General features: G+C 46.2%; 3 protein-coding genes across 30 annotated transcripts in view; all 3 read left to right on the forward strand.

Annotated features, from left to right (window-relative positions):
* The window catches only part of FAM214A (family with sequence similarity 214 member A), a 43,163-nt gene extending 36,772 nt beyond the window's left edge, over nucleotides 1-6,391 (forward strand). For 3 of the 5 annotated variants that reach the window (NM_001396570.1, NM_001005811.2, NM_001396569.1), the window contains 2 exons: nucleotides 628-827; nucleotides 5,118-6,391. In NM_001396570.1, coding sequence (NP_001383499.1) covers nucleotides 628-827; nucleotides 5,118-5,271 — 354 coding nt within the window. In that variant the 3' untranslated portion in view covers nucleotides 5,272-6,391. The remainder of the gene's footprint in view (nucleotides 1-627; nucleotides 828-5,117) is intronic. The other 2 variants (XM_046899018.1, XM_046899017.1) reach the window with 1 other exon arrangement.
* A 2,274-nt stretch (nucleotides 6,392-8,665) lies between these two features.
* Nucleotides 8,666-19,932, forward strand: ARPP19 (cAMP regulated phosphoprotein 19). Its single transcript, NM_001081707.2, has 3 exons — nucleotides 8,666-8,744; nucleotides 13,009-13,131; nucleotides 16,414-19,932. The coding sequence occupies exons 1-3, from the start codon at nucleotides 8,700-8,702 to the stop codon at nucleotides 16,582-16,584; spliced, it is 339 nt and encodes a 112-aa protein (NP_001075176.1). The 5' UTR covers nucleotides 8,666-8,699; the 3' UTR covers nucleotides 16,585-19,932.
* Nucleotides 17,816-27,577, forward strand: part of MYO5A (myosin VA) — a 97,727-nt gene continuing 87,965 nt past the window's right edge. For 18 of the 24 annotated variants that reach the window (XM_046898913.1, XM_046898919.1, XM_046898921.1 and 15 more), the window contains exon 1: nucleotides 22,054-27,334. In XM_046898913.1, coding sequence (XP_046754869.1) covers nucleotides 27,020-27,334 — 315 coding nt within the window. In that variant the 5' untranslated portion in view covers nucleotides 22,054-27,019. Of the gene's footprint in view, nucleotides 21,538-21,962; nucleotides 27,335-27,577 lie in introns of those variants that run through there. The other 6 variants (XM_046898932.1, XM_046898934.1, NM_205300.2 and 3 more) reach the window with 3 other exon arrangements.

The following is a 27,577-nucleotide window of genomic DNA, read 5'->3' on the forward strand; positions in this document are numbered from 1 at the left end:
AACACTTGAACCCATCCGATGCTGTGAAAAGGCTTCAGATCAATTACTGAAGATTCAGGATAGTTGGTAATGCTTCATTATTTTTTCAGTGAGGTAATGTACAATCCTTTGAAATCCTTTGAAAAGAGACACCCAGTTCAAATAGTCAGTCTTACCTACATTTTGCAACACTTCTAAAGTACCTACTTTCTGTAGTAGAATCAGAAAGTAAATCAGAGCCATTGCTTAGAACCAACCTCTTTCTTTTAAGAACCCATGCTGGGGTGACACATTGCTAATTCCAGGTGTAAAAATGGAACCCACTTCACCTGCTGGAAGCACAGTCTCAAAAATAGTGGAGACCAAAATCAGACTAGAAAAATAAAAATAGAGAAGCAGATTAGAAGAGTAGTAGTCATGTACTACAGTCTCAGATCAGAAAAAAATAATTATTATGTTTAAAAAATGAGAATTTCTGGTAGCTGAAGTGTTGAAGTATACAGAAAAACCTCACATTTTGGCATAAATATTTGTCTTATACATGAACAAAGGGCACAGAGGATGGTGACTATTTTCAGAAGTGATTTTTTTCCCCCCCCAAGTTTTTCATCTCTAAAGAGTATTGTACTGAACCATCTGTCTTTTCAGACCTTATTTAACCCTAACAAAACTGTGGTGAAGATGTTTGTGGTGATCTATGACTTAAGAGAGATGCCAGCTAATCATCAGACATTCCTACGGCAAAGAACTTTCTCTGTTCCTGTGAGAAGAGAAATCAAGCGGACTGTCAATAAAGAAAACAGCCAACAGACTGAAGAAAGGCTGCTACGCTACCTCATCCATCTGAGGTGAGCTTCTGGGAGCTCACAAGGAAAGGTTTAAAGGAGCAGTCCAAGTACCTGCCAAAACACTCTCATTGCCTTTGCCAGCAGCCTGTCTGCCTGCAGGCTTATTTAAAAAAAACAAAATGCTGATAATTTGGTATTTCAAACAGACAATAGAGGTGAGAAGCTAATAAATAGTTTGGATTCTGCTCGGGAGGAACAAACATAACATATGAAGTTCTTTCCTGACTTTTGTATTGTCAAGTCTTGTCAGGCTTAGTTGTTTTCCCCCCAGAAGAGGCTGAGTTCTGGCTGGATCACAGGACCCTCTGTGAGGCTACGAGGACAGCGCGTGTGCTGTAACGCAGCAGAAGGCAGACCGAGGGTCAGCGGGGAGTTATTAAGGTGGTTATGTGCACACAGGCCTGGCAGCAGAACAGGTTCTGACATGAAAAGCATTTGGAATCACTACTACGTGTGCGGTGTTTAGTGGCAGAAATCTAACAACTCGTTCTATGAATGAGCGCCACCGAGACACCTTTCACTGTATGAAATATTCACCGCGTCTTCCTTACAGGATTTACAGAGCACTGCCTGACACCAGGGGTGGTGTGACTGCTCTTCGGGTGTTCTGAGGGCTGCAGTTGGAAACAAAGGAGAAGTGGTGGCTGTGTTTTGTCCTTCTGCAGTGCACGGACTTCTGCCTGTTACTGCACTGAACACGTGCACCCAGCGATTTCATTGCAGCTCTTTGAAATCCGGTGGCTGCTGATGTTTTAAAGCTAGCAGGCTGAACAGTCAGATCTCTTAGTTTAGCTGGTAGAATTGCTTGTGGAATTTTCACTACTTAGTGGCGTTAGCTTCTGGTAGCACGCTTGAAAACACAGTTGTCTGACAGTGATTCCAGACCAACGTTTCCTGTTAAATGAAAGTCAACAGGCAGGAAAGATGTGTGTTGGCTTACTGGAGTGTGAAAATAACATGATTACCATGTTGGACTGTGTTTTCATCCTGAATTTTAGTCTGGATTGAAATTTGTCCTTTCAGGCCACACTGATTTACTGTACCTAACCTAACTACCTTTTAGTTTCTGCTTTCGTGTATTTGGTAGGTTTGCTTTAGACAGTTACAGCCAGTATATCTGCAGTCTTCTGCTGACACAGACGTGTAGCAATTCTGCTGCTTTTAGTTCTGAAATACCTGTCTGATTTAGTCCAGCTTTCCCCATTCTGATGGGGGTTTTTAATGTATAATGTAATACACATAATTGCAAATGTAACCATTTCTGGTTGGAAAAACAAACCGTATGAGTATATTATCCTTCATATGTTACTTTTAAATCCTTAATAGGATTAAAAAATGATTAAAAGCAGCCAAGTTTCCTCAAACCCATCCTGCTGAAAACTTGCATATAAAACTAAAAAAAAACCCTAAATTACAAGGATTTTCTTATTACTCAGCCTGCCTTAAAGCAGCCTTTCAGGTTTAGTTGCAGTACTTTCTGCAAAAGCACTTCTTAAGCTTACGTGCTGAAGCTTTGCTCAGAGAAAACCAACCAACCAAGTGAAGTCCCAAATGTTAAGCTGTGCTTTGGTAGCATCTGCTTGTGAGGCCTCAATTACAGCTGTCAGCACTCGCATTACGAACACCTTTGCAAGTGGTAATTTAGCAAAGATGCTTGTGTAGATCTGGAGCTTTAAGTGGGTGGCCAGAATCTCTACAGCACTCATTACTGTGTCAGATATAGTGCTTATGCAACTTCGACGTACACAGTTTTGTACATTTGAGGTAGTTCAGTGTGCCATTAGATTGCATTAGTGCAGCTGCAGTCCTGACATCATAGGCAACGTGCTCAGAAAACAAAGGGTTCTTACACAGCCATCAAGGGTTGATGCAATTTTAGAAGTCTCTTGAAGATGCTTTGGAAATAAAAAACAAACAAACAAAAAAACCCCCTTCTGTTGCATGTCAGACTTCTGTGTTGTAATCAAGTCTGTGTGAGCACAGAAGTGAGAGCCAAGCTGTGCCCGTGCCTCTGTGCCCTGATGGCCACAGTCAGCTGGTTTCTGGGCTGTAGTCTGGCACCCCCTGGAAAAGGCAATTAAACGGAGGACCTGCCCACAGCTCCGTGCTTCTCAGGTTTTTAAGGCTTGGCCGACTGTTGTAGCTGCTGCCACGCTGTCTCTCTTCATTGTGTGGAGCATAATGGCTGTTGCTTAGTGGCTGACAGGGCTCATTTCTTTCATTAGCCGGGTGCTACTGAGGGCTGGTGGGGGGGTACTCTTCAAACCAGTGCTTCTACGCAGCAGTTCCTCAGGGTGCTGAGAAATTGCTTTGTTCAGTATTTTCCTGATGTGGCCGAAGATGCTGCCGGCGGAGGCTGAAGGAATCTGCTGCTCCTGACTTACTGGTTGCTTTTCGATCTTTCTGATCCCTCAGCATTTTTCCTCGTCAGGAAACTTACTTTCCATTGTTTGTTTACAGCTTTACTTAAAGATTTTACAGGTTGTGCCGTATTGTCTTTTCCTCTTGCAAAAAGTTCTTCCTACGTCCATTTTTATGGCTATCCTGCTGTCTCCATTCCTGTGGCTTGCTCTGTTCTTTGTGAATTCTGATGGCCTGTTGATACCCGAAGCTTTTTGTGCTTATTTGCCATTTCTCCAGTCGTGTTCATCACTTAGCTGCTTTTCCTCTGCCAGACTTCCTAGCTCATCTGTTATTTGTGTTTTTAAGCCTTCCTATATTTGTACATCGGTGCTGTTCCTAGGACACCATCTGTCAGAAATGTCTGCTGTGTTTTTCTTGATTCCCTTTCACAAAACCACTGCAGCTGCCACAGCTCCGGGGCCATTCCTGTGCTGCCCACTCCACTGCCACCCGCAGGGCTGTGTGTGATGGTCTCCCATGACTTGCTGTGCACTTGCACGCGTGCAAACCCAAAGGCTGCGCGTCCCACTTACTGTGATGGGTACTGCTCAGAAAATAAAGGCAGTGGAAGCATAAACCAGAAGAATCTCCCAACTGAATTACCTTCTCCCACTCATCCTCCTCCAATCTTCGTGAAATGTCACGCTCAGAAAAGCCCAGATACAGGGGAGCCACACTTACTGAGCAGAGGGAACCTGACAGGATTCCTACTAGCAAACCACGAGCTTGAGATGATTAAAAACAGACCTTGATAATTTCCTGATGGATCCATGTGTAAAATGAGAATAATTCAGGCACACTTTACTATGGTGCTCTGATAACTGCATCTATCTATTCCATATGAGCTAATGCAGTCCATCATACTTGTGTTGTGCTGCAGAAGGTCTTTCAGTAATGTTTCTTATTTAAAAATGCATTATGTGCTCGTGCTGACTTTTTGCAGTGTCAGTTGACTCCTCATCTCTTTTACTTTCTTCCTTCATTTGTTGTCCTTCAGAATCTCCTCTTAGAGCAGAAACTTCTCCTCTTTGCCTGGCAGGTAAAGGGCTTTCGTACTGACAACACCAAGCAACTAATGATGGATGGGAGCACTTTGAGGCCAGTAGGAGCGTTCTGCTGGACCCCCACTACAGTTAATGCTCTTGGCAGCATATCTGGAAGAGCAGAATTTTCTTCTGTCTGTCTGTAGGGATGGCAATGGGCTGTTCTGCCCCTCTGCTGAGTGAAGCTGTGGCACGGAATGCAACAATTCTGCAGCTCCTCTGGGTCCGCTGTTGTCTTTCTCGCTTCTCTCAGAATTTCAGCCTGATTGTCTGCATTTATGATAGAGATGCTACTCTTGCTTTAGTGTGGTCTGTGAGTAAATGCTTATTAAAAGTCTGTGCAAATTGCAGTACATGTGATAATGCAGAGTGTAGTTTTATGCGAGCATTTCTGTGTTCTTTCTTTTTCTTCTCTGTTCCTAATTCCTACCACGATAGCAGTTCTCTGTGACTGAGGTGTACTGATAGTGGTGTTAACTTCAGCTGCCGTAAGAATTATTCCTTGAGATCTCCTGCTCTCCTCGAGTGAGGAAAAGAAATTAAGGAGTTCTGCCAGATGAAGACTATAGGATGCAGTTCTCTGAAATGCAAACCGTGTCTTACCTATAGCTGTTAAATCTCAGGACAAGTGATGCTGGCACATTTCTGGCAGGTTTGGATAAAGAAAATAGATTGGAAGTGTTATTCTTTCTTTCATTTGAACGTGCTGCTTGCTTAAGAGCTCATTTTGTGTTCGAGTGGGATTTTTCGGCCTTAACTTAAAGTTCCGCATATAATTCAATAATATTTAAGGTTAATCTTTTTCTGACTGTTCTACATAATATACGTGTTCGTGTCTTTTCAGGTTCCAGAGTTCTAAATCTGGAAAGATCTACCTCCACCGAGACGTTAGGCTCCTCTTCTCTCGGAAGTCCATGGAAGTCGATAGCGGCGCTGCATATGAACTCAAATCCTACACTGAATCTCCAACAAATCCTCAGTTTTCCCCAAGATGTTAGCAAACAGTGGCAACCTGAAGTATTCGTTTTACAGTTGATTACTCCGCGCAAGAGAAAATTGGTAAAGCTGTATGAAATTAAGTCTGTAAAGGAATGAGAATAGCGCTCGAGAGGGAAGGTTCTTGTGTGATCCCGGACCAGCTCTGTGACAGGTTTCTGGAATGAGCTTTGTGTATTCCATGTAGACTGGAAGCGTACTTCTAATCTTTTTGTACTGTTTAAAACCACTTCATTGGATGTGTTGCAATAGCAATTTCCTAAGTTAGTTTAGTGTTTACACTTTTTATTTTATTTTTCAGTTATTTAATATTTAATGTTTCATTTAATACCCAAGTGATGTTTGTCTTTAGTGTTCTAATGTAGCATAAATCCTATGTAAAATCATACCATGTATTTTTGGCATTAATATTGAATCTGAAATATATACAGATGTCTTTAATCTGTGTGACGTTTTAAGTGATATTCATTTAAGTTATTGAAAATGGGGACAACGGCTGAATTTCCATAACATTTCATACTATGCAAGCATTCAGCTTTCTTTTCTCTCTTTAACAGTACCCTTTTTCCTTTTTCCTCTCATACAGATTTAACAACGCTCGCAGCCATAGTGTGGAATGTTTGTTTACTTACCTTCATTCAGCTCTTTGATTTGAGTCGTGTTTACCTCCCTCCATCTCTTTCTTTCCAAAAGAGCCACTTTGATTTTGCTGTCTGTTGGTGTTCCATATAATTCCCACCTTCCACACTTGATTTCTCAGATTGTGCTGAAGGATGTACTGTGCAAACAAATTAGCATTTATATCTTAAATATATGCAAAAGCTATGGAACATGTACTTTGTTTTATTTTTAGATAAGGAGGATCTTCATGTAATCCGAAATATTTTTAATAGGTCAATTCCATGTAGGCCACTAGGTGGCTATATAAAGTTTTACTAGAAATGCTATGTTGGGCATATAAATGCTTTCCAATACATGTATTCCTAAAACAAATCACAGTCAGATAAACAGTTTATGCTAAGTGTTAAACTGTGTAACTGAGAGAAATAAAGCTAGAAGCATTTGATTATATTTGAAGTATATATTTAATAATGAAAATGAAGCTTTATAATGCTTGCCAAAGATGTCGGGGTTTCTCTGCTGTCTTACCTTGGATAATGTTTTTCCTTACATCGCTGTGCTTTTTCAGAGTGTCAGTAATGTGGAAGGTGACCTTCACATTTGGGAGCGTAACATCTTTATCTCTTTATCTGATGAAGACTGGAGAATGAGTGAATGTGTGTGTTGTATATTCAGTGCTGCTCTTAGATGAGGTGAGAGAAGTCAGAGCCTCCAGGAAGTCTGCCAGGGACAGTAAGGGAGACCAGACTTTCCAGATGATACTTATCAACTCTCTTGTGTATTCAAATGGCTGTTGCTACAGAAGGACAAAACCCAAATATTATTGAGTCAGTTTCCAGCTGAAGCAGTATTTTTGCCCTCTGTTACAGTGGGTTTTCGAAGATGAGCATTTTTTTTAATGAAACCTGGGAGAAATTGTACAAGGAAATTGCTTACAGTTTCTAGCCATTTGTGTGTCCTGTAGAGCTGAAAAAGGTCTCGTGGTAGCAGAAGAGTCAAACACAACTGCAGTTGTGCTGCATGTGTAACTGGGACCTAACGCAGTATAATGAGAATGCATCCTAGTTTCTCTGTATCTAGTGTTCAGCCACAAGCAAACAGCATGTATCCTAGAAGTACTTGTCTGTCGTGGTGCACACTACTTGTGTACCTGGTGGAAAAAGGGGACAGGAAAAGGACACTTCATTAAAAGTCATAATTCACCTTTAGTGGATCAACCTTGTATTTTGCACTGATGATATGCAATGTGTTTATGTCCGTATCTTTAAATGAATTGTTCGATCCATCATTTTCTCTCTTCGAAGTAATGTATTTGTTTGTCTTGAACAGCAGAGAAGTGTGGGTTTTGGAGATACGGTCACTACAAGTCATGTCCACCTAATGACCTAATACTGACTTAACGAGTCAGCCTGTGCTTAGTCCCTGTACAGATGCCATTCAGGATGAAAGTGGCCTCAGGTTATCCACGTACAACTTGAAGCAATTTTCCATTCACAGTTGAGATTAAAGACACACATGGATAAATGCAGAACGTTTGCAAAACATGAACTCCGTTCCATCTGCCTTTCTCTGCATCAGTCAAGAACTGTGCCTAGTCTAATGTTAAGAGGCCATTTGCTTTTTCTGTTTGCTTTTCAATAGGTTCAGCCCTATGCAACTACTTTTGACAAACGTTTCCAAGTGGCTTTAGGGCCTCTGGTGCTGGGAGCTGCCGGCAATCCCATCGAGTGCTGAGCTTCACTTACTGGGAGAGCTTTCTCCGATGTCCGACTTGAGCTTGCTGATGTAGTCAGGCACTAATTGTCCTTTTCACAATAAGCAAAGAAAAGAGTTTTCTTCCCATATACTCTTCCTCAGTTTTATTTTCCATGTCTGAAACAGCTGCAAGCTGCTCAGCCAGCCTTGCTTTGTACATTTTCTGCCTCTCATCATTCTGGCTCCCTGTTTTCTCCCTTTGGGCTGAATCTCTCTTTAAACGCCTCAAGCTGGCCAGGCAGGGCCTCTCCATATCCATTAGCATGGAAGGAGGGGTAGGAACGTCCCATGGATGAAACTCCTCTTCACACATCCTGCAAACTGCCCTGGACGTGTGCTAAGCGGAGCCGACCCGGCCCTGCAGTTTGTTCCTATGGCCATCTTGGCCGCAGTCTGAGCCAAAGGGCATCACACCCAACGGCCGCTGCATCTTTCGCTCAGTGCTTCCCAGTAACGATCCCACAGCCCTCATCTTTGTGATCTGCTCCTGACGGACGTCCTTAAACCGTGACCCGGTTCCTCTATGCTGCTTTCTTGTACTCGGGGCCACCAAAGCACTTGCGCTCTTCCCGAGGTTTCTAATTCACTGACGTCCTTGTGCTTGATGCTTTACGTTTGTTCTCTAAGAGCACAATTTCAGGGAACCGCTGCGTTCTCTGCGCTGTGCTTTCCTTGAGCGCTGCGCACAGCGGAGTAACGTCACGGCCGCAGCCCGCGCGTAGGCGCCGCACCGCGATGCGCGCTCCTGCCGCACAACGCCCGAACGAGCGCGGCGCCGAAGAGAACTCGGCAGCGCTTCCGGTAGTCTATGAGGGCCCGCGGCGGCAGCCCGGAAGTTAGCGTGACGTAACGGAGGGTGGGGCCAACGCCGGAAGTCGCTCCCGAGAGGCGCTGGGCGCGTGGCCGCGCAGCGGGAGGCTGAGCGCGGAGGAAGTGTGGTCCCGCCGGCGCGCCGTCCTGCGAGCCGCCGCCATCTTGTGCGGAGGCGGAGGAGCGCTGCGCTGCGCTGCGCGGAGGAGCGGCGCCCCGCCCGCCGTGCTGCTGCCGCGGCGCCATGTCTGCTGAGAGCCCCGAGCCCGCCTCGGCCGAGGAGCAGAAGGTGCGTGGCGGCGGCTCTCCGGGAGGGAACGGGCCGACGCGGGGCGCTTCCCTGCCTCCATCCGCGCCTCGCCGAGGCGGAGAGGAGGCGCCAGCCCGCGGCCGGGAGCGGCAATGAGGGCAGCGCCGGGAGCCCGGGGGGAGGGGGCCCGCGCCTGGGACCGAGCGGGCGGTCCCCGCTGCCCTCGCTCAGCGCCCGCGGCGGAGCGGCACCGCCGCGCCGGGCCCCACGGTGCGCTCCGGGCGGCACGCGGAGCTCCCGCCCGCGCTGGAGGGCCTCGGCCCGTGGGGAGCCCCGGCCCGGCGCTGCGCGGCTCCTCGATAACCCCGCGCTCGCCCCTCGGCGGCGGAGGTTCCCAGACAATGGCCGCGCGCAGCCCGCGCTGCTGAGGGCTTCCAGAGAGAGCGGCGGCCGCGCTGTGAGCGCTCGCGGTTGTAGACGCTCTCCGCTGCGCTTCGCCTTCGCAGTGCCGGCGGCGGCTGCCGGAGCCGTCCGTGCCGTCTGGGCACCGCTGAGCGCCGGCTGCCGTCCCCGCGGCCGCTGCTGGCGAAGTTACGAAACGCGGGTGTGCCGCCGTGAGGGGCTCTGGGGGAAAAAGGGCCGTCCGACCCGGCGGTCTGAAGTTTTCGTTTAATAATTCACCGTCTGCGATACGCGTTAGTCACGCAGGGAGGGAAGGAAGGTTCGGGACTTGGGATGGAACGGGGCCACGTGGAGCGGCGCGGCGATCGGGCCCCGGTTCCCAGCAGCGCGGTGCTCGGCGCCGAGAGGCTCTGAGCGATGCCCGGCCTGTGCGGCACTGCTGGAGCAGCGCTGTAACAGGAGCGTGCTGACATGCGGCAGCGCGTTCATTGTGCCGCCTTCTAGCGTGTTCTGGGGATGTCAGCAGGCCGGCGCTGACGCTGCCAACAAAGTTTGGGGCCGAAGTCCTGAAATGCGGTGCTCGTGTGCTGCTCTGAAACGCTGCTGTCTGCCGGACAGGCAGGACCCCGTGCTCACCTTCTCGTTTAGTTGCAGTCGGAGCAGCCGCTCAAGACAAATGAAAGTCAATAAAACTGCATTTTCTCTGAGTGCCCATCCTGTGATGTCAGAGCTACACGTCGGTACCGTGGCACTGCAGTGTTCACCTTCAGCAGTGTTTGTGTGGGTAAGCAAAATGTCGGATTGGTGCAGTTAACGCTCGGCTCCACAGTGCTTGTCCGACCAACCCGCTCTGCAGTGCCTATTAAAGATGAATCCCCAAAGGAACGCTGGGGCAGCAGGTTGAGACTTCCCATACGAACTCGCCTGCTGCAGGAAGCTCACACATGTGCTCACTGAAGGGTGATGTCGACGGAAAACTTTCCATGAGAGCAGTGCTTCCTGTTCTGCGTGTGAAAACTTGGGATAGTGGCAGGAGGAAGTCCGGCAACAAAGAAACCTTCAGACGGCGGTGAACGTGTGCTCATTCCTTGATGCTGTTCTTGCCATACAAGTCCATGTTTTTCAGGAAGCTGCTAGCAGTGGTACCTCTTGTTTCCAGACTGGCTTTTCCCATAACCGTGCAGTTGTGCTGCTATCATGTTTTTCTCATTTTCTACTTTATATTCTTGTCTGATGTCTTTCGCTAAAGAGGGTGAGCTTTATTCATAACGTGGATTGACAGGGCTTCTTTTTAGGAGTGCGGTTCAGCTGTCCAGCAGATAGCAAACCTCTTGTTTTTCATAAAGATTAAAAGCAGAAGCCATCTTTAAATGTGTTAGGTAACTACTGGCTGTGCTGGTAGCTCATTTTAATGAAGTGAGCAGACCTCATTATCTGTGCAAAAATTCCTGTAGAGAACTAAAATTACAACTTGTGTGGTTGTCACTAGGAAGAAGTGCGTGGTACATCTTGATTTTCCTCCATCAGTTGTCAGTCATTTGGTTGCTGCTTCTATAATAACTCAAGGGAAAACACTGCTAATGTACCATTGGTCTTGTGGGTTTGCGTTAATGCCTTTGTGTCGCAATGATGCATCTCCAAGAGAGCTCAGTGCCACGTAGCTCACAGAAGATAGGAGGTCAGGACAAGCAGGCAGTGATCCTTCACTGAAAGCTACCCCAGGTCTCCTCAGTCAATGGTATAAGGGCCTTCTGAGGTGCAAGTGGACACATCCAGTGCCTTTCTGAATCCATCTACGTTCTTGGTGTCCCCTGCATCCTTTGGTGAGGAGTTCTGTAGCTTGACTGCACGTCGTTTGAAGAGCTGTTGTAGGTATCTTTGAACCTGTCGTCAGCTGGTTGTGTCTGATGTCCCAGTCTTTGTATTGCCATTCTTCTTTGTGTTGTATAGTTTTAGGTGGTCTTAGCTGTTCTTGGTCACAGAGAGAAGGTGACTGCAGTCTGTATCCATTTTAGCTGCATTGATGCACAACGCAGTATTTGGTGTTTTGGTTGCCTGCTGTGGGATGATTTGTCAACCCTGCGAGTCTGCATAAGTGTCTCCTTTGATGCGCTGTGAATGCATATTTGTGTGAGCTCTTTATTGTTGGCCCTCTGTTCTTAAAAATATCTCCTTTGACTGGTATTGGCAAATTGTCCCCTGGAATGCCTTGTATGTTGGCTCAACAGCAAGTACCCGGTGATTCAGCATCAGATGTTGGAGTGTTTAGCTGTAAGGACAGCTTCTGAGAAGGTCCAGAGTCAGGGTTGGCATGCTAGAAAAAAAACCCACTGTGAACAAGAACAGTGACTAAAGAATGTCATATACACATGGCAACTGGGCATTGTATGGTGAGAGACAGTGCGTACAGCTCTGTGTTGTGTCAGGGAAGGTACTTATTTATTTATCTGCATCTTGCATTGTAGTGCCTGGCTGTTTTTGTCCGACTAAAAAGCATTGCTTCCAGTCCTTGCGGAAGTTTCTCTTGAGCTGCAGTAAGGATTTCTTGTCCTTCTTTGGTATTACTGTTAATTCAGATTCCTGCTGTGTTGTGAGATGCTGTCTCTGAGAGGGTCTTGGAGTAACAGAGCAACCTGATAGGATGTTGTATTTTAAGTCTGTTATAAACGTTGCTTGCAAGGTTTCTTAGCAGGAGGATGCTGGCTGATAGAGAGATGGCAGCTGTTAGTCAGGGCAGGCTTGTGACCGTGTGCAGCTGCCTGGTGATCCTGAGAGGGACGTTGACCCAAATGAAGAACAGACTGACAAGGAGGGAAAAGGATTGGTATGTGGGTATTTTTCCCATGACTTGGTTCTTGTAACTCACGTGGAATGCGGGCAGTCATGCTGACTGATGCAGCGCAGAGGATGAAGGCATGGATGGAAGGGGGTCTGAAGGGGGCGGCCTGACAGCTGGAAGTGGACGTGAAGCCTTAGTCACAGATGAGTATGAGGCCCTCCTGATTTCAGTGGCAGATCTTTCCTGACTAAAAGTCTGTGACTTCAGATGATAATTGCTGTTCAAGAAGTACAGCAGTCAGCACAGTCGATATACATTTTTCCTGAACTTGACATGGTTTGCATGCAAAAAACAATCACGGCTGAATATGGGAAGGCAGTGAAACTATTATTTTGAATGGCAAATATTTTTGAAATGACAAAGTACAAAGAATTGTGCTTCTCACATCCAATTACTGCGTGAACCAGAGCAAAGGACTGTGAAGTAGAGGTCAGTGATGAAAGGTTGATGTGCCAACTACAATTTTTCCATACGATTGTCTTCACATCATCACTTTGAACATCTGTATTTTACAGTGTTCTCATAAATATGCATATTCTATGCAGAAATGTCTCCATTTAACTATCTCTCTAATGACAGGTAGTGTTGGCCTCCCATTGAAGGCCACTGTAGAGAAAGACAGTAACGTTTATTATTAATATGGTAGCAGACATGTTTTTGAGCGACTTTAATGCTGTTTCACAATGGATATCAACATATTACAGTTGCAGCAGAGTCATAAAAACTAGATTGTTGTGGAAGGAATCTGTTGAGCCTCATGATGAGGCAGGTAGTTGAGAATGCCTGTGGTTCTTACCAATCTTTCACATTTGTTCCTGATAGAACCCTTGTTTTGACAAAAAAAACCCAAACCAAAATATACGGGTTTTTTGTTCGTTTTTTGTTCCACATGGAATAACAGTTTGCCTTCAGTGACAGCGAATTGTCTGCGAAAGGGAGATGTGTTGAAGAGATTCCAATACGTGCCCAGAAATCTGCGTGGTGGTAAATTATCTGCAGAGGCATTCCATGTAAATAATTCATTGGAATATTTCTTTTAAAGTCTTGCTAATTTTGTTTCAGGAAATGGAGGATAAGGTGATCAGCCCAGAAAAAGCTGAAGAAGCAAAATTGAAAGCAAGATACCCTCATCTGGGCCAGAAGCCAGGAGGCTCAGACTTCTTGAGGAAGAGGCTTCAAAAAGGAGTGAGTTCTTTATTGTCTGCGGGGTGCAGATGAGAAATTCCAGAATTGTGGTATCTGATTCTTTGCATGGCTAAAAGCGCTGTGCATTCATCTCTGATAGCTGAGGGAAGGGTTTCACAAAACAAATGCCAAACTGGCAGGATAGCTGCATACAGCACCAATGGCTCAGCTGCCATTTTAAGAAAAACTGAGCTTAGAAGCTGGCTCACTATGGCAGCGATGGGCTTCCACTAAGAAAGTACAGTAAACACTGTGAGACAGAATCTCAGCCTGGTTTTGTGCTGATCTTGTGTTACCATTCTTGCATTTTCAAGATGTACAGCCACTGTCAGTATTCATGTTTTTAGCATGTGACAGCTTGGTGTTCGCAGCCACCAGCTGACATCCGTGGCTTGAGAACAGTGGTGTAATTCTGAGCACATACACAGGCAAAAAGTTAGAATAAAATAAGGGGGAGTGAATTTCGGTTTAAATTTTGCACCGCATTTGACCGGTGTCTCTTATGTTCTTAGTTATTCAACTGTTTTTTTCTCATTTAATTATTCATGAAGTGATGATGTAATCCTTTTCAGGCATGTTAAAATTCTGTTCTTGGAATAATCCTGGTCTGTCATTATTTCTGAAGGTGCTTTCATTGCTGTCGTGCTGTTATTTACCCTCATCTAGGCCTTTTGAGTGCATGCAATGATTCCAAGTATAAATCCTTCACAGACCAGCTGTTGGGAGTTCAGTGCTGATGTAATTCTGTGCTATCTGGTAACATCTCCGGGGAGTGGTTACTGTTGGCAGGTTTCTGGGATGAGCTTTCTCTCACAAAGTAGTGCGTGTGCAGCGTGGGTAATGGCTGCTGGAGGTGGGTAGGTGGGAGACGAGGTGATGAATTCTGTGGTCAAAGACAACCCAAACGAGGCCGAGTGGGTTCAGTGTCTGTGTAGACACTCCAGAGGCAAGGTAAGTGTGCGTTGTGCTGATTGCTCAGGGAGACAGACCAGCATCCAATCCAGAAGGATTGGGCACAAAGGAATTATGATGACTGCTGGTGCTCAGTGCAAATGTGATTAAAAAAAAAAAAAAAACAACAAGATAATCTCTGCAAGATGGTAATCTTGGTTGTAGCACTACTTCATGCAAAGCTTGTTTCAGCCTATAGTTTTAAATGGGAGTATAGGGAGGCCAGTGGGCGTTTTAATGGCCTCAGCATTTGGGATTCTGCTGGTATGATGAAAGATGGTATGAAGGTGTGGGTTTTGATTTCTAATCTGCCTTCTTCAGTTCTCTGTTTGTGATGCGTTGTGAATACCTTCCTTCTGTGTTTTATTTTTTGTTATTTTTGTTTAGCTGCTCTGTATCTTAAATGAGGAAGCACCTTTACTTGGTGTAAGGCCCCTGGCGTGCTTCCTGGGTTGCTGAAGTTCAGAGTAGAGTGACAGTAGTGAGCGTGTTGTCAGATAGCTTTTGTGTCATGAAGATACCTAGATATACGTAGAGTCAGTTTGAAAGGGAGGACACAATACAGGCCATCTGTGAAGAGCTAGAGCAAATCAGGGGAGAACACAGGAGTGCTTCAAAGAGAGAAATGAGCTGATATTCTAATTTCTAAAAGATGGAACGTTATCTTTTCCTGTAGGTATTCTTCTAAAGGTATACTGCTAACTGTAGCCCAGATTTCTCTTTCATTTGGCAACTAGGACATGCTGCCCATTGCTGTTTGCTGTCCAGAAATGTTCTACATTGTGTGCACATGCCATTATTAGCACACTTTTTCCAGTAGAGGGATTCTATTTGGAACTGCCTATTATACAGACAGAGTGAACAGTTAGCACATCTGAAGATTGAGCCATTCTGTTATTACCTAGTTCCTGTTTAAAAGGTTTTTTGTTTGTTTGTTTCTTCAGTTTTGGAGAGAAAAATATGAAAGCCTGTTTCCAAATCAGGTTACGTTATAACTAAAGCCTAGTCTGCAGAGGTACCACAGTGTTCTAGCACAGTAAAAACAACCAACAACAACAGAATTGAGTATATTGTCAAAGGGTTGAGTTGTGGGAAGACATACTGGTAAAATATGGGGTTCGGGTGCACTGGTTGCATGGGAGAAAGGTTCAGTGACTTTGAGGTTCTAGCAGACTCTAAAAGGGAACACATAAAGCCACCTTCAGGGGGCCTTGCTTTGAAAACAAACGCTGCCTCCTTGTCTTAGGTAAGGACTTCTAAAGTTGGGTGTTGAAATTACTTCCGTTCAGCAACTGCTGCTGAACATCTTGCAGCTGGTGAGTGCCACTACAAAACGAAGAGTGTAGTTGCAGTGCTGCCTGGAAGTGCAGGTCATGATGGCTTTTGTTCGGCTGACTTTGAGGAGCGAGTCCATATGAAGCTAAATGGGGAGTGTTCTGTCTGAGGTGATTATCCATTGTAAGCAACAGTTGCTAGAGTAAATCTCTGTCCCAAATCTGGTTTTTGGCCTCAATTGACAATCTGTGCAAGTCACGGGTTATAAGCACATTAATAGGAGATCTCATAGTAAGATGTAAACAAAATACAACCGTTTCCCAAAACACTGAGCAGTTAAAGACTTGATGGGGGCCTTGGATGAAATTCCATATCTCATCTTAGTGCAGTGCTGATAACAAAGAGTATTGAAGCTGATGCTATTAACAATTAGCTCAAGTGCTGAGGCAGACTGTTTTACAAATTCAATCACTGGTGTTCTGAAGAAACCTGGAACCGAGGATCAGAATTTCCTTCACACAGTGCTTTTTAGCAGGATTGCATGGTAGATCTGGCTTAACTAAATAATTGGTTTGGGAACTTCAGGGATTATAGTTTCACTGTTTTAATGTATGCAGAAAAAAAGGATTTCTTGTTAGCATGCAGTTTTGTGGTGCTTTGATCTTCTGGTATGATAAAGCAGAGACTGCTCTCCAGCCTTCCTTAGTATACTGTTTGCTTATCCTGTCTAGCAGAACTTGTTCACTGCAGTGTAATTTACAAACCCCCAGGTTTCATTTGCGGTAGAGCAAAGCCCTTTGAAAAATAGGATTAGAATAGTGATCACATACGTGTACGGTTAAGGCCCTACATATGCCACTAAACTTGCACCATAACTGATGTTTAGAATTGTGTTCTTAATAGTCTTGTTTTTATTCGAATTGACATAGAGCTACCTTGCTAAATGAGATAGTTTTGTAACTATTACCTTTTAACGAATCTATATAACCTCAGAATTCAGTTTATGCATCTGATAATATTTCAGGCTTTTAATCGTGTATGTATTTTGTCTTCTAGCAAAAGTACTTTGATTCTGGTGATTACAACATGGCTAAAGCAAAGATGAAGAATAAGCAACTGCCTACTGCAGCTCCTGACAAGACAGAAGTCACCGGTGACCATATTCCTACTCCACAGGATCTCCCTCAGCGGAAACCGTCTCTTGTTGCTAGCAAGCTGGCTGGCTGACGAGAACAGCTGAACTGCATGATAATTCTCATTCCTGTTATTTCTCCTTAATAGTTATTTCTCACCCTCACATCCCCTTTTTCTTTCTTACACTAAGTCGTGAGACTGACAGCTTTGCAGGTAGCGGTAGCATGTGCTGCTATTGTAAGGGAGTACTGTTTAGAGTAAAAAGTGTAGTATTTGGACTAGTTAAGAACAATGCACTGATTAAAAAAGGACAAGTTTGGTTAGAGCAATGTATTCTACTTGAAAATGTACATATTGCCCATTTCCTAGTGTAGGACTGGTTCCAGCAAGTGACATCGCAAGTTTTACAACTTTTAATGTTTCTGCTTTTGTTATTTCACCTTAATTACAGCATATTTGTATTTAATATAACCTCCAGTTGTGTTGGGTTTTTCTTCTGTGTTTGGGTTTGTTGTCTAAAATAGAGGTTTAGACCACAAGTTGCTAGATGGTAAAGCATGTATAAAAACAAACACAGGGCTCTGATTGAATTTTGTTTCTGCTCTTGAACTTGAACGGCCTTAAACCTGTTTCAGCTTTAACAATAGAGTTTTTACTTGGGCAATATTTGCCCATTCTGGTGTAACTCTTGTGAATCTAGTGCTTATTGACAACTGCCTGTTGAAGCTGGTATTCTTTTCAGCTCCGTAGCTTAGGACACACTTTTGTTGAAGATGTGAATGAAGTGTGCATGTGCATAGACTGTTGAATTCACTCTTGTGCCATTTTTGTAAATACAATAGTTTTGCACAACCTTTTGCAAATGTCTATTAATTTTACATTTTAAAAAGCAGATAATGTGCCAATCAAAGCACAAGTGATTCTGTACCTTTCCAAGTCTTGGCCTGAAACTAAGAGCCCAGACTCTTGCTACTGAAGGTAAAAATGACAGACCTGAAATTTGTGAAACACTTCTACTTACACTTGACTCAGCCTTACGCTTCTGCAATTGTACACTTTGTTTTGCAACAATGTCCAGCATTCAAATATAAATCTGAAAATTGGACGTGTATTTCAAGGCAGGTGCCCTTTCCGTTCAGCAGCTCTTTAAGCTTTGAAAGGTGAAATGCTCAGTAGGATGACATGGGAGGTACTTAGAGGTTTTCCCTTGTGGCAAATTCCAAATCTAGGCTTGCTGAGATTTGATAGGCAATTGTCTTTGGGCTATTTTAGACTTCTGGAAGTGAAAGGCTATAACTTTTTGGTTGTTTTTTTTTTTTTTCTTGAACTCCTGAAGCAGTAGCAGTAGTAAACTAACTCTTTTCTTTCTGTTACGCAGCAGCCCCTTATTGGCTTTGGGAAATAAAAGGAACTGGAACGTATTTGTATAGTGACCTATTGAGAAATTGTCAATTTTTCATTTTTAGAAGATAGAAACATAGTTTGTTTGTATGATACGGATGGTGAGTACTAGATTGCCAGAGTACGCAGCTCACATCAGATAGCCTGATGCAGAGTATGATTTGTTCAGTGAAATTGGGTATATTAAAGCGTAGTGATCCGTAATGTAATTGGCTCTATTAAAGGCAATCATAGCCAGGTGTTCTTCAGGAGTATAAGAAACCCTTTAAAAATATTGGTGTACTGAATCCTATTTTCTTAAAAGGAACAGTTCTGTTAAACAATCTAATAAAAACAAAGTACCCATGCAGGTATTGTCAGGGAAACCACTCTTGAAGATGCGTGTTTTCGGGTGGATGCACTTTGTGTTGATATATTCAGAAAGGTCTTGCAGGATAAATGACTGCTAGTCAAAAAGAGAACTCCCTATTTTCTGCAATGCTTTCTAGTGGTAAATATAAGAAAATGATAAAGACGAATGGATAATCTTAATTTGGTCCTGCTTTGATTAGAATATGAGTAAAGTGTAGCAGTATGTACATAATGTACACTCTTCAGTTCAGAGGAGTCATTCCAGAGAATTTTTGAAATTGCTAACTTGATTCTTATCAAGTCTTTGTGGCCCTTTGCTTGTAATTAGAGAAAGCCCTTTTATTCCTTATCTTCTACTAGCATTGTAAAGAACTTGTGATTTTTCACAGAACACGTTGAAGAAATGGGCTGACTGGGTTTAAGCAAGAAGTTAGGCTGGAAGAATAACAAGCAAACTGGATATATTGAAACAGAGTGCTTTCTGTAGATGTTTGTCCTAATGTGAAAATCCCTCTTTATTGTTTTATGTACAAATGAAAATCAAAACTGAATGGTAGGACTGGGCCTGAAACATACTTGAACAACTGAAGGTGACTTGCTTTGTACTGTCTGGTTCCATTACTCTCTAGCTCACATAAGGTGAGCTTTTTTGATGCTTGGGAAGGTTTGAAAAACAGCCATTTAAATGTAAACATTCCTCTCACTTAGCTACAGATCAGCTTGTCCTGCTGGCTGGATAACACAAGCTCTTTCGCTGCTCACTCAGTGACTTGCAGTTCTTAAGGTTACTACGGATTCAGCTAGAAATAGATGATTTGAAGTACTGTAATAGTAATGAGTTCGGTGACTGGTTGTGAGCCTTTCCATCTGACCGACCTCAAGCAGCAGGCACAGCTGTTGTGACTCTAAACACCGTTTAAAACTTAGGAAGTCCAATAATCATGTAACAGTGAAGCAAATGTGACTGCAGATTGATGCTTACTTTCAGCTTACTCCAGCAAGATAACTCAGCTATCCAAACGTATGTACATAATGTATTATATGAGTTTTACCATTTGATAATGACCTTTTTCAAAGAAAACCTGCCCATGCTGTAGACTGGCAGTCCCTTTCATATTTTGCCTTTAAAGATAGTGTTTCGTTATTAGACTAGTACTCATCTAGGCTTATCATAGCAGATAGCACCAACATTTTATTCAAGGTAGTTGAAAGTGAATTAATTCCAACCTCACAGATACGTCCCCAAATTTGTAGCACCAAAGGCTTCCCTCTCATTGTTCTTGACGTAGTAGGACAGTGTTTGTATAAAAGCCACAGGAGTACATTTTGTTGGACATAATTACACCCAGTCGAGATGTTAAGGTGATAAAAATGTCAACTGTTCTTTACAAACTTACTACACATTGTATAGTATACAGAATAAATTGATCTACTTAGTTTTTATTGCAATGTGGAGATTTGTCTCGTCTTTACTGTGGTTTCCTAAACGATCCTGCATACTTCCCTGTTCTCTATGGAAAGTTTCTAAACCCTAAATCTTGCTACTCTGTACCATGAAAAATATGACTGGGTTTTGGTTTCCTAGTATGTTAGACTACAGAATTACTTTAATGTAATCACATTTATATATATTTCAGTGCTTATTTTTCTAATAAGGCAATTAAAGCTTATTGTTTGAAAACTCCGTAACAGGTGATTGTTTTGGTCCCTTATACTGATTGAAGGGGATTTCTGGGAGCTTAAGGTGGCATTTGGAGGTTTGCATTGCTGTAGACTGTGTTAACCTGAACCCAGCAGTTTCCAAGCAATCAAGATACTGGGCAAAATCCAACTACTTTTAAAGCCACATACTGTGACGTAGGTACTGGTCCTTGTGCAATTTCAAGATCCACATGGTATATCTATGCAGTTAGCACGGTAACCAAGTCATATTAAACACCCTGTGTACCCTGCATCTGTAACAAACAGGTGTCCAGTGTGAGTAGCAACATCCAGATGCTGTGCCAAGGCAATGCAAGGAAATACAGGCATTAGTATCCTAATTCTAATGGGGAGGGACATCAGTTGCCATGCAATGACAAACCAGGCAAATACAGCAAATACAGCCCAAATCTAATTAAATCAGTTGCACAAAACTGCCCTGGGAGGAGCTTAGCGTTCAGTCACTGTGCTCCTGGAAGGTGACCGCATTCATCAGGCAGAAGGTGAAATTGCAGTAATGTGTTTGTTTGGTGGCTGGGGGCATTTTGTGGGTTGGAAAGAACAGACTGAGGGATTGTGTAGAGCACGTGAGCAGGATGAATGTATTTTAACTAAAAGTGGAGTTGGACTGACTGTTGTTTGATCATTCCTCCTGTAGTAGCAGTGATAGACCCCTAACAGATTCAAGTCTAGGTATGTCTGAACATAGCAGGCACTGAAGCCTGTTTACTGACTGGTGTGAAAAATAATGACAGAGCTTCTTCCCATTTCAGACATACTTGCTTTAAAACTGGGGCTAGTACTTTTTGTTTCTGATTTTGCCTAAACAACAGGTTTCAGTTGGGCACAGGGGTGCACCAGGTGCTCATGAGGAGCAGCTGTGCAAACTCCTTGGCCAAAAAGCTCACCCCTCACCTGCATGTGCCTTCACAGGAACCAGGTCTTGGCAGTTGGGATGGAAGTCACCTCGGCATGGGGCAGCGGTGGTCATTATGGCTGATCAGTCCAGATGTACCGGTGGAGTGTGGGAAGGGCAGGCTTGGGGGGCTGTTTGGAGTTGGTTTTGTTTGTGGGGTTTTTTTTTTGTTTTGTTTTGTTTTTAGTTCTCATTAAACAGTTTCTGCACTCTCCCTGTCAATTTCTTTTCCAAATGTATCAGCATTGGTTTAACCGTGAAGGTTGTACAGCTGCACCTAATGCAAAGAACACAGGCAGGGCTCCATGTTTTCATCTTACTTGTTCTTATTTTTCCTTTGTGCTCTCGCCGTGTCCTCTTTCAAGCAACAACGAAGTACAGTCAGACTGCAGCAGTTGTTGGGAGCGTTTGTTGGGAGTCAGGGCTTTGTCTTCACTCCTGCAGTCACTCCATGGGGCGTGATTTGGAGCTCCCCATCTCCCCCACGGCCCATTGTCTCTATCTCTGTTCTCTGTGACGGACGGGGCAGGTTGCTGGGGAGTCCAGAACCTGGCCGAACGCAGAGCTGCTGCTGACACGGCGGGCTCTGCAGGGCAATGCAGGGCAATGCCAGTCACAAGTCGAAGCCCTGGGATGGAGCGCAGCCCGGCCCTGCTCCAGGCGCCTTCCCTGTTCAGGTGCGTTCCCAAAGGTGAAGGGCGCACATCGGAGTGCCGCAGTTCTGCCATCCCAAGGACTGAAACTGTAACGTGGGCTGTGAGAAACCCATTCAGGGCTGATTAAGCGGGGGTGCCGCTCGTATTCCCTTCCGACGGGGGAGCTGCGTTTTCTGGAGACGTTTATTTCTCTCAGCCCCCTCAGCTCGGAGCTGCACGCGCCGCTCTGGGCCCGGTACTCTTCAGCGTTCTGCCGATGACCGGAGCGTTACAGACACGTACCGGGCGGTAGCACCGCGCTGGCACAGGCCGCCCGCCTCCCTCAGCGCGGCCGGGTCCGGGGGCGGGCAGGGCAGGGCAGGGCCGGGCGCGGCTCTCGGGGCATTCCGCCGCCCGCCCGCCGGTGGGAGGCAGCGCCGCCCGCCCGCCGCGCTCCCACAATGCACAGAGCGGGGCCCCGCAGCCCGCCAGGTAGCAGCAATATGGCGCGCCGCGCCGCCGCCTGAGCATCTTCCCGCCGCCGCCGCCCGCCCGCCCGCCGCAGCGCGGCCGCGCCCCGCGCCATGGCCGCCTCCGAGCTGTACACCAAGGTAGGGCGGCGGCGGGCGGCGGGCTGGGGGCGGTGGAGAGCGGCGGGGGGCCGGGCCGGGCCGGGCCTCGCCTCAAGATGGACCCGGCGACGCGGCCGAACCCGGGCTGAGCGCTGCGGGGGGCGGCGGCGTTCGTCTGCGGGGCCGAGCGCGGGGCCGTGCCGGCCGGGGTGCCGCCCGTCGGGGTGCGACCTGCGGGGTCAGGGCGGGGGCCGGCGGGGACCCGCGGGGCTTCGGGGCGCGCTTCGCCGCGCGGAGCGGCGTTCGGTGCAGCCTCGCCTGTGGGATGACGCTGCGCCTTCAGACGGCGTTCGGCGGCGGCTCGGCATCCCGCGCGCTGCTCGCTCTGTGTCTGTGGCGGCCCGGCGGCCCGTGTCCCCGCGCGTCGGCACCGCGGCTCGGCCTGAGGGCGGGCTGCAGCCGGGCTTTTGTCCGTCCGGCGCTCTGCTTCCATCGCACCTGGTGCAGAACGGCTGGGAAAAGCGGCCGGCGGAGCAGGAGGGAGCACGGGGTTACCGGCCCCGGGCGCCATCAAAACCCCGCGACGGCTCCTTCGGGAAGCTGCTCAAGTCCTCGTGCGGCCCTCTGAAGGCCATCGAGGCCCGCAGCCGCCTGTGCTGCACTGCTAACCCATCCCCAGGGAGGGAGACGCACGGCCCGCATCACGCTGAGTGTCTTTGGGCGTCTCCATTCCATGTCTTGTGGACATTTCTCTCTATTAACTTTTTGCAAAAAGGGAAGAAAATTCCGGTTGAAAGAGCAGCAGAGCTGCAGCGTTGTTCCCAAGCGCTCAGAGGTGCTCAGCTCTATGAGGAGTTACTCTGAGAAGTTACTCTTGATTTCCCTCTCTGTGAAGGTTTTTACTATGACAGCGAGTTGAAATCTCTCATGAGGAGTTAATCAGAAGCATTTGTCTTTAATGTCGAACGTTGACCTTGGATTCACTGCCCTGGACAGCTGCGTGGCTCTGGGGCCGCACTGTGCAGGGCAGGGCACGGGCTGCGGGGTGGCTGCAGGAGCACAGCCTTCCTTGCTGCCTTCCCCAGGCAGAGCCATGGCGCTGCTCTGCCAGCTTTGGATTCTCCATGAGCAGTGGCAACAGAGCTCATCCCAGGTTGAGTGGCACAGATGGTGGATGTAAGGTCAGAGTGCGCAGAAGAGCATGAAAGTAAAACGGGTCCATCTTCCAGTAGCTGTCATGCTGGATGACCGAGGACAGCAGGATTGCTTCTGTGCTCCCCTCTTGCACGAAGCTGTGCCTGTCCTCTTTAGAGCCATATGCAGGCACAGAAAGAGTGACTTTCACATCTTTTCTATGCTGGCAGGCACAGCCGGGACTGTCATTCAGGACAGCTCCTTAAAGCACCAGAGCTTCCAATACAGCACCACACCCAGCACGTGGCGTTGGTGGCAGGTGTGCCTCGGGTTGGGTGCAGGAGGGAATGCATTTACGGCACATCACTGCTTCCTGTGTGCTGTGTGTATGTCCAGGAGCAGCGCCCTGCCAACCACCCGACCTTGCCCACTATCCACCATCCAGTGTGTGTATGCCAGGAGTCACTGATAGTGGCTGGGAAAATACATCAGTAGTGGGGGCTGCTGTGCAAAGGGGCTGTTGGCATCTCTTGAAGTGTTGTCTCAGGGTGTCTGTCCGCACTCAGTGACCATATGGCCAACCTCGCTGCTCCGCGTTGCTGATGGTTAATGTGGATGTGTGAATCCGAGTTGGAGGGCTGGCAAAGCTAATGTTGAGTAATGGCTTGAGCTGTGCTGTGCATTGCCGCTCCCAGCAATGCTATGAGTACAGGTTCTGCTGGGAGGCGTTACCATCAGTGCTGGGGCACTCTGTGGGCTGTATCTGTCCCTGGCATTCTCAGTGTGTGTTGTGCCCCCGGGCTGTGTTGTCCTCCCGCTGGAATGCTTTCAATGGCAGATCAGTAGTCCTTCTGCAAGGTAGTTTTCAAAAGTTTTGGGACTTTGGGAACCGAGTGGAACTGTAACGTACTTCATTTTCATTCCTTTTTTTTCCCTGATTTGAGTTGTTCCTGCTTTATGCTGTTTTCCTGCAGCCCGCTGCTTTGCCATCTCGAGGTATTTCTGTGTCAGTTTTGTATGGCCGGGTTCAGCATATTTATTTATTTACCAACTCATTCATTCATTCACTTTGATCCCTGCTGCAACCCTCCCTTTCCAGTATCTTTCAGGCAAGCTCACCCAGTGGTGGTGATAGCAGCAGCAGTGTCCCTTCTGAGCCTTCCAGGAAGCAGCACCCAGTCTCCTTACGGACCATAGGCGTGGATGAGCTGAGCTCAGCAGCTGGCCTGCATTTCTGGTGGAGAAGTGGTTCCATTTGAGGGTTTGTAGCATTGAGTTGACAGAGGGAAGTGTCAGAGGGAACTGCATGGAACAAAAATCCACTCATGCGGTTCCCAGCATCGCAAGAATGCCTTTCTTGCTTACTGTGCTGTCTGCAGGCAGCTGCTTGGCTCTGAGACCGCAGCATTACAATAGCTGGTCTCCCTCTTCAACGAGATTCATCATTTAATCTCTGCAGAATTAAAGAAAGCATTTCTGCTATTGAAGTTGCTCACTGAGCGGGTTGAATTGGTTGAAGTCACAGAAGCATCCCGTATCACAAGATCTGGTTTTGGTGGTCTGTTCTTAATAGGATTAAAGAGATAAAAGCAAGAAGTGTCAGCAAAGCCAACCATGGGCAGTGTAGCTGCTGAGGGCAGAGTGGCACAGGGCCAGTGGCTGCAGGGTACAGTGAAACCAGAACCCAGCGTGTGCACTTGGGACTCCATGCAACTCAGATTTTGTGACTTGAGCTTATGTTCCTGGAGTCATGACACCTGTATGTGCCCGGGAGCACACGTCCAGACACACCTCGTTGGGCTGTTTGATTTGTGTGCTGGATGTATGGAGGTTTTCTCTGGCCCAGTTGTGTGCTCACCAGAGTGCAGCAGTGTTTACTACCGTAGCAGTCAGGCTTGACTGTGCAGCATTTGTACGGTGGGACCGGGGCCAAGGAGCGGTGTGAGGACAGGCTGCTGCTGGTCAGTCATGGTGGTGATGAACTCAAGCAGAGCTATCTTCTGCTCTTCTCCTGTGCAGCAGGGAAGAACCTTGTATTTCCCCTGAGAAATAGGTGGTTCCTGCTGCAGAAAGTACAGTCTGGCTCAGTCAACCCGCATTTCTTGGGAGTTTCCTTCACGTCTGCAACTTTCACTATTTCCTCTTCTGTCGGTCTTCTGCTTCAGCTATTGCCATAGACTGTAGTGTCGCTCACGGTGCACCACAGATGTATATTTTTATCTCAGAGGGCAATGCTCCTAAGAATTTTAGTGGTTTAAATCTGTACCAAAACTTTCAAGTAAGTGGGAATGTATCTGAAGGCACCCAAGCTGTGCCGAACTCAAAGGCTCTTTGTACAGTACTTCTTCCTCCCACTGGCTTCACATCTGAGCTGCAGGATGGAGTGTGATGGGGTTGCTAAGGGCTCGTTTACCAACGCTAGCAGGAAGGCTTCCAGGGACTTTATGGGCAGAGCCCAGTGCCAGGGCCGAGCTTTGTGTTTGCCTTTGCTTGGGACTGCATCATTTCCTCCGTGTTCTCAGAATGCCTTGGCTTCGCTTAACCCTGGTTTTGCTTAGCTCTGATCCTCCCCAAAGCTTTATCTTTACTGGTGTGAGTAATCCTATTGCTTAATTTTATGCTTTGAAATCAAGCCTGTACATCTGCAAGGCTTTGACCTTCTATTTCCTCTTATTGCCAAGAAGTAGTTTTGCCATCATTTGCCTGCCCAGAATAATAGGTGCGGGAAAGCAAAAGGAAACATATCATGGGGATGCTTGCCTGTCAACTTCTTGGTGTTAAGCTCTGTGTATGCAGTGTTGCACTAAGTTATGACCTGCCTACTTAAAGCCCAGTTTTAACATTTAATAGCAAGAGCGTATTTGCAGGAGGAGCTTCCACATTCCAGGCTTCTCACCATCTTGGGAAGATAATGGAGCTGCCTATCTCCTCTGCATTGCCCTCTTGCTGCAGGCAGCAGTCCGACACACAGTGCTGGGCCAGGTGGGTCATCTGAGCTCCCCAGTGCTGCACATCTGTTTTCCTTATTGGCATGGATTTGGTTTCTTTGTCCCATTAGTGTGGGACAATAGCATAGTGCGGTCAGGGACATTCTTCAATAGTGGCGTGGAGCTACTCCAGGCTGGGGTAAAGCTTCTTAAAGTGTTAGGTGGAAAAGGAGATAAAAAGAAGGTGAGCAGATATCAATGAGAGGTCGCCGCAGTGATGGTAGGTCTGAGGGAACAGTATCAGGGCTGAGCTGGAGGACAAGCAGTCAAGATCATTCAGGTATGGTTGCCCGTAAAGCTCTCAGGTTAATTCACTTCAAATAAAATCTGCCACCAGTAATTAACAGGATAATTGGCTTGCTGAGTTCACTTAGCGCAGAGGAGCCAACGGAGATGGCTGAGAGCAGATTCTTGCAGGCTGCTTATGCTTTGGTGTGCTGAGAGCCTTGTTTTTAACATGAAATATAAAGGCTAAAGCAACCCTGCTTTAAAGAGCTCTCATCCTCTCTTTATAGTAAGCAGTTAACACAGAAGGAACATATGACTTGTGACTTACCATGTAAAGCTTCGTAAGATTGCTGTGTGGTTAGATGCAAACTGCATGCTTCTAGCCTAGTTCTAAATATAGAAGAAGAGATGCTTATTTGAGGCATTTGCATCCCCATATGGATTTTGTAAATGGCTGTGAAAAATCATGAAGTCTTGCTGCAGTTATTTGCAGTGCCTTTGAATTCTCCCATTTGATTATCACAAGCTGAGAGAGTTTTGCAGTTGCTCACTGAGTGATGGGAGGGCACTCTTTGTAGAGCTGGAGAGAGAAACTAAAATATTATGGGTCAGCCTAACAATGAGGGAATTCATTGCCCCAGCGTGGCATGTCACACGTTACCCTGCAGACTGCATGGGTTATTCATACATATCTTTAAAGCAGATGACCTCAGCTGTTTTGCTGAGGGAACCAGTGAGATTCTCAAGTCGCCTTATGAGTTACTGTGCAGCAGGAAAGGAGAGACAGAAATATTTTCCATGGAGGTTAAGCCTGTTTTGCCTGGAAAAGAAACACCAACTGCCTTGGAAAGTGCTGAAAATCTGTGTCACAAGAGATGCGAGATGGAAATAGGTGGTCTAGAATATATGTACGTTAAAGTAAGTAGAACATGTTTGGTTGTTTTATTGCTTTGGACAGAGGTGGAGACTGTCAACCTGATCATGTGAGAGCTTGTTAATAGGAGTTTAGAGTAAATAGAGTTTTGGTTTATGCTTGGAGATGTATAGGGCAGACTGTTTTCAAACATTTCAGGCAATGATTTCATTGTTGAGGACATTGTCTCCTTTAGAAGAATGTGAGAAGTTGTTCAGGTTTGATGTCGGAGTGCATCTCTTTGTGCT

The sequence above is a fragment of the Gallus gallus genome, chromosome 10 (genome assembly GCF_016699485.2).
Source record: "Gallus gallus isolate bGalGal1 chromosome 10, bGalGal1.mat.broiler.GRCg7b, whole genome shotgun sequence".
Lineage (NCBI taxonomy): Eukaryota > Metazoa > Chordata > Aves > Galliformes > Phasianidae > Gallus > Gallus gallus.

Excerpts from the sequence above, each read along its gene's own strand:
- ARPP19 (NM_001081707.2), top strand. The coding sequence starts at position 8,700 with ATGTCTGCTGAGAGCCCCGAGCCCGCCTCGGCCGAGGAGCAGAAG. Across the intron at positions 8,745-13,008 it reads CCTCGGCCGAGGAGCAGAAG|GAAATGGAGGATAAGGTGAT; the intron begins GTGCGTGGCGGC and ends ATTTTGTTTCAG. Across the intron at positions 13,132-16,413 it reads GGAAGAGGCTTCAAAAAGGA|CAAAAGTACTTTGATTCTGG; the intron begins GTGAGTTCTTTA and ends TTTGTCTTCTAG.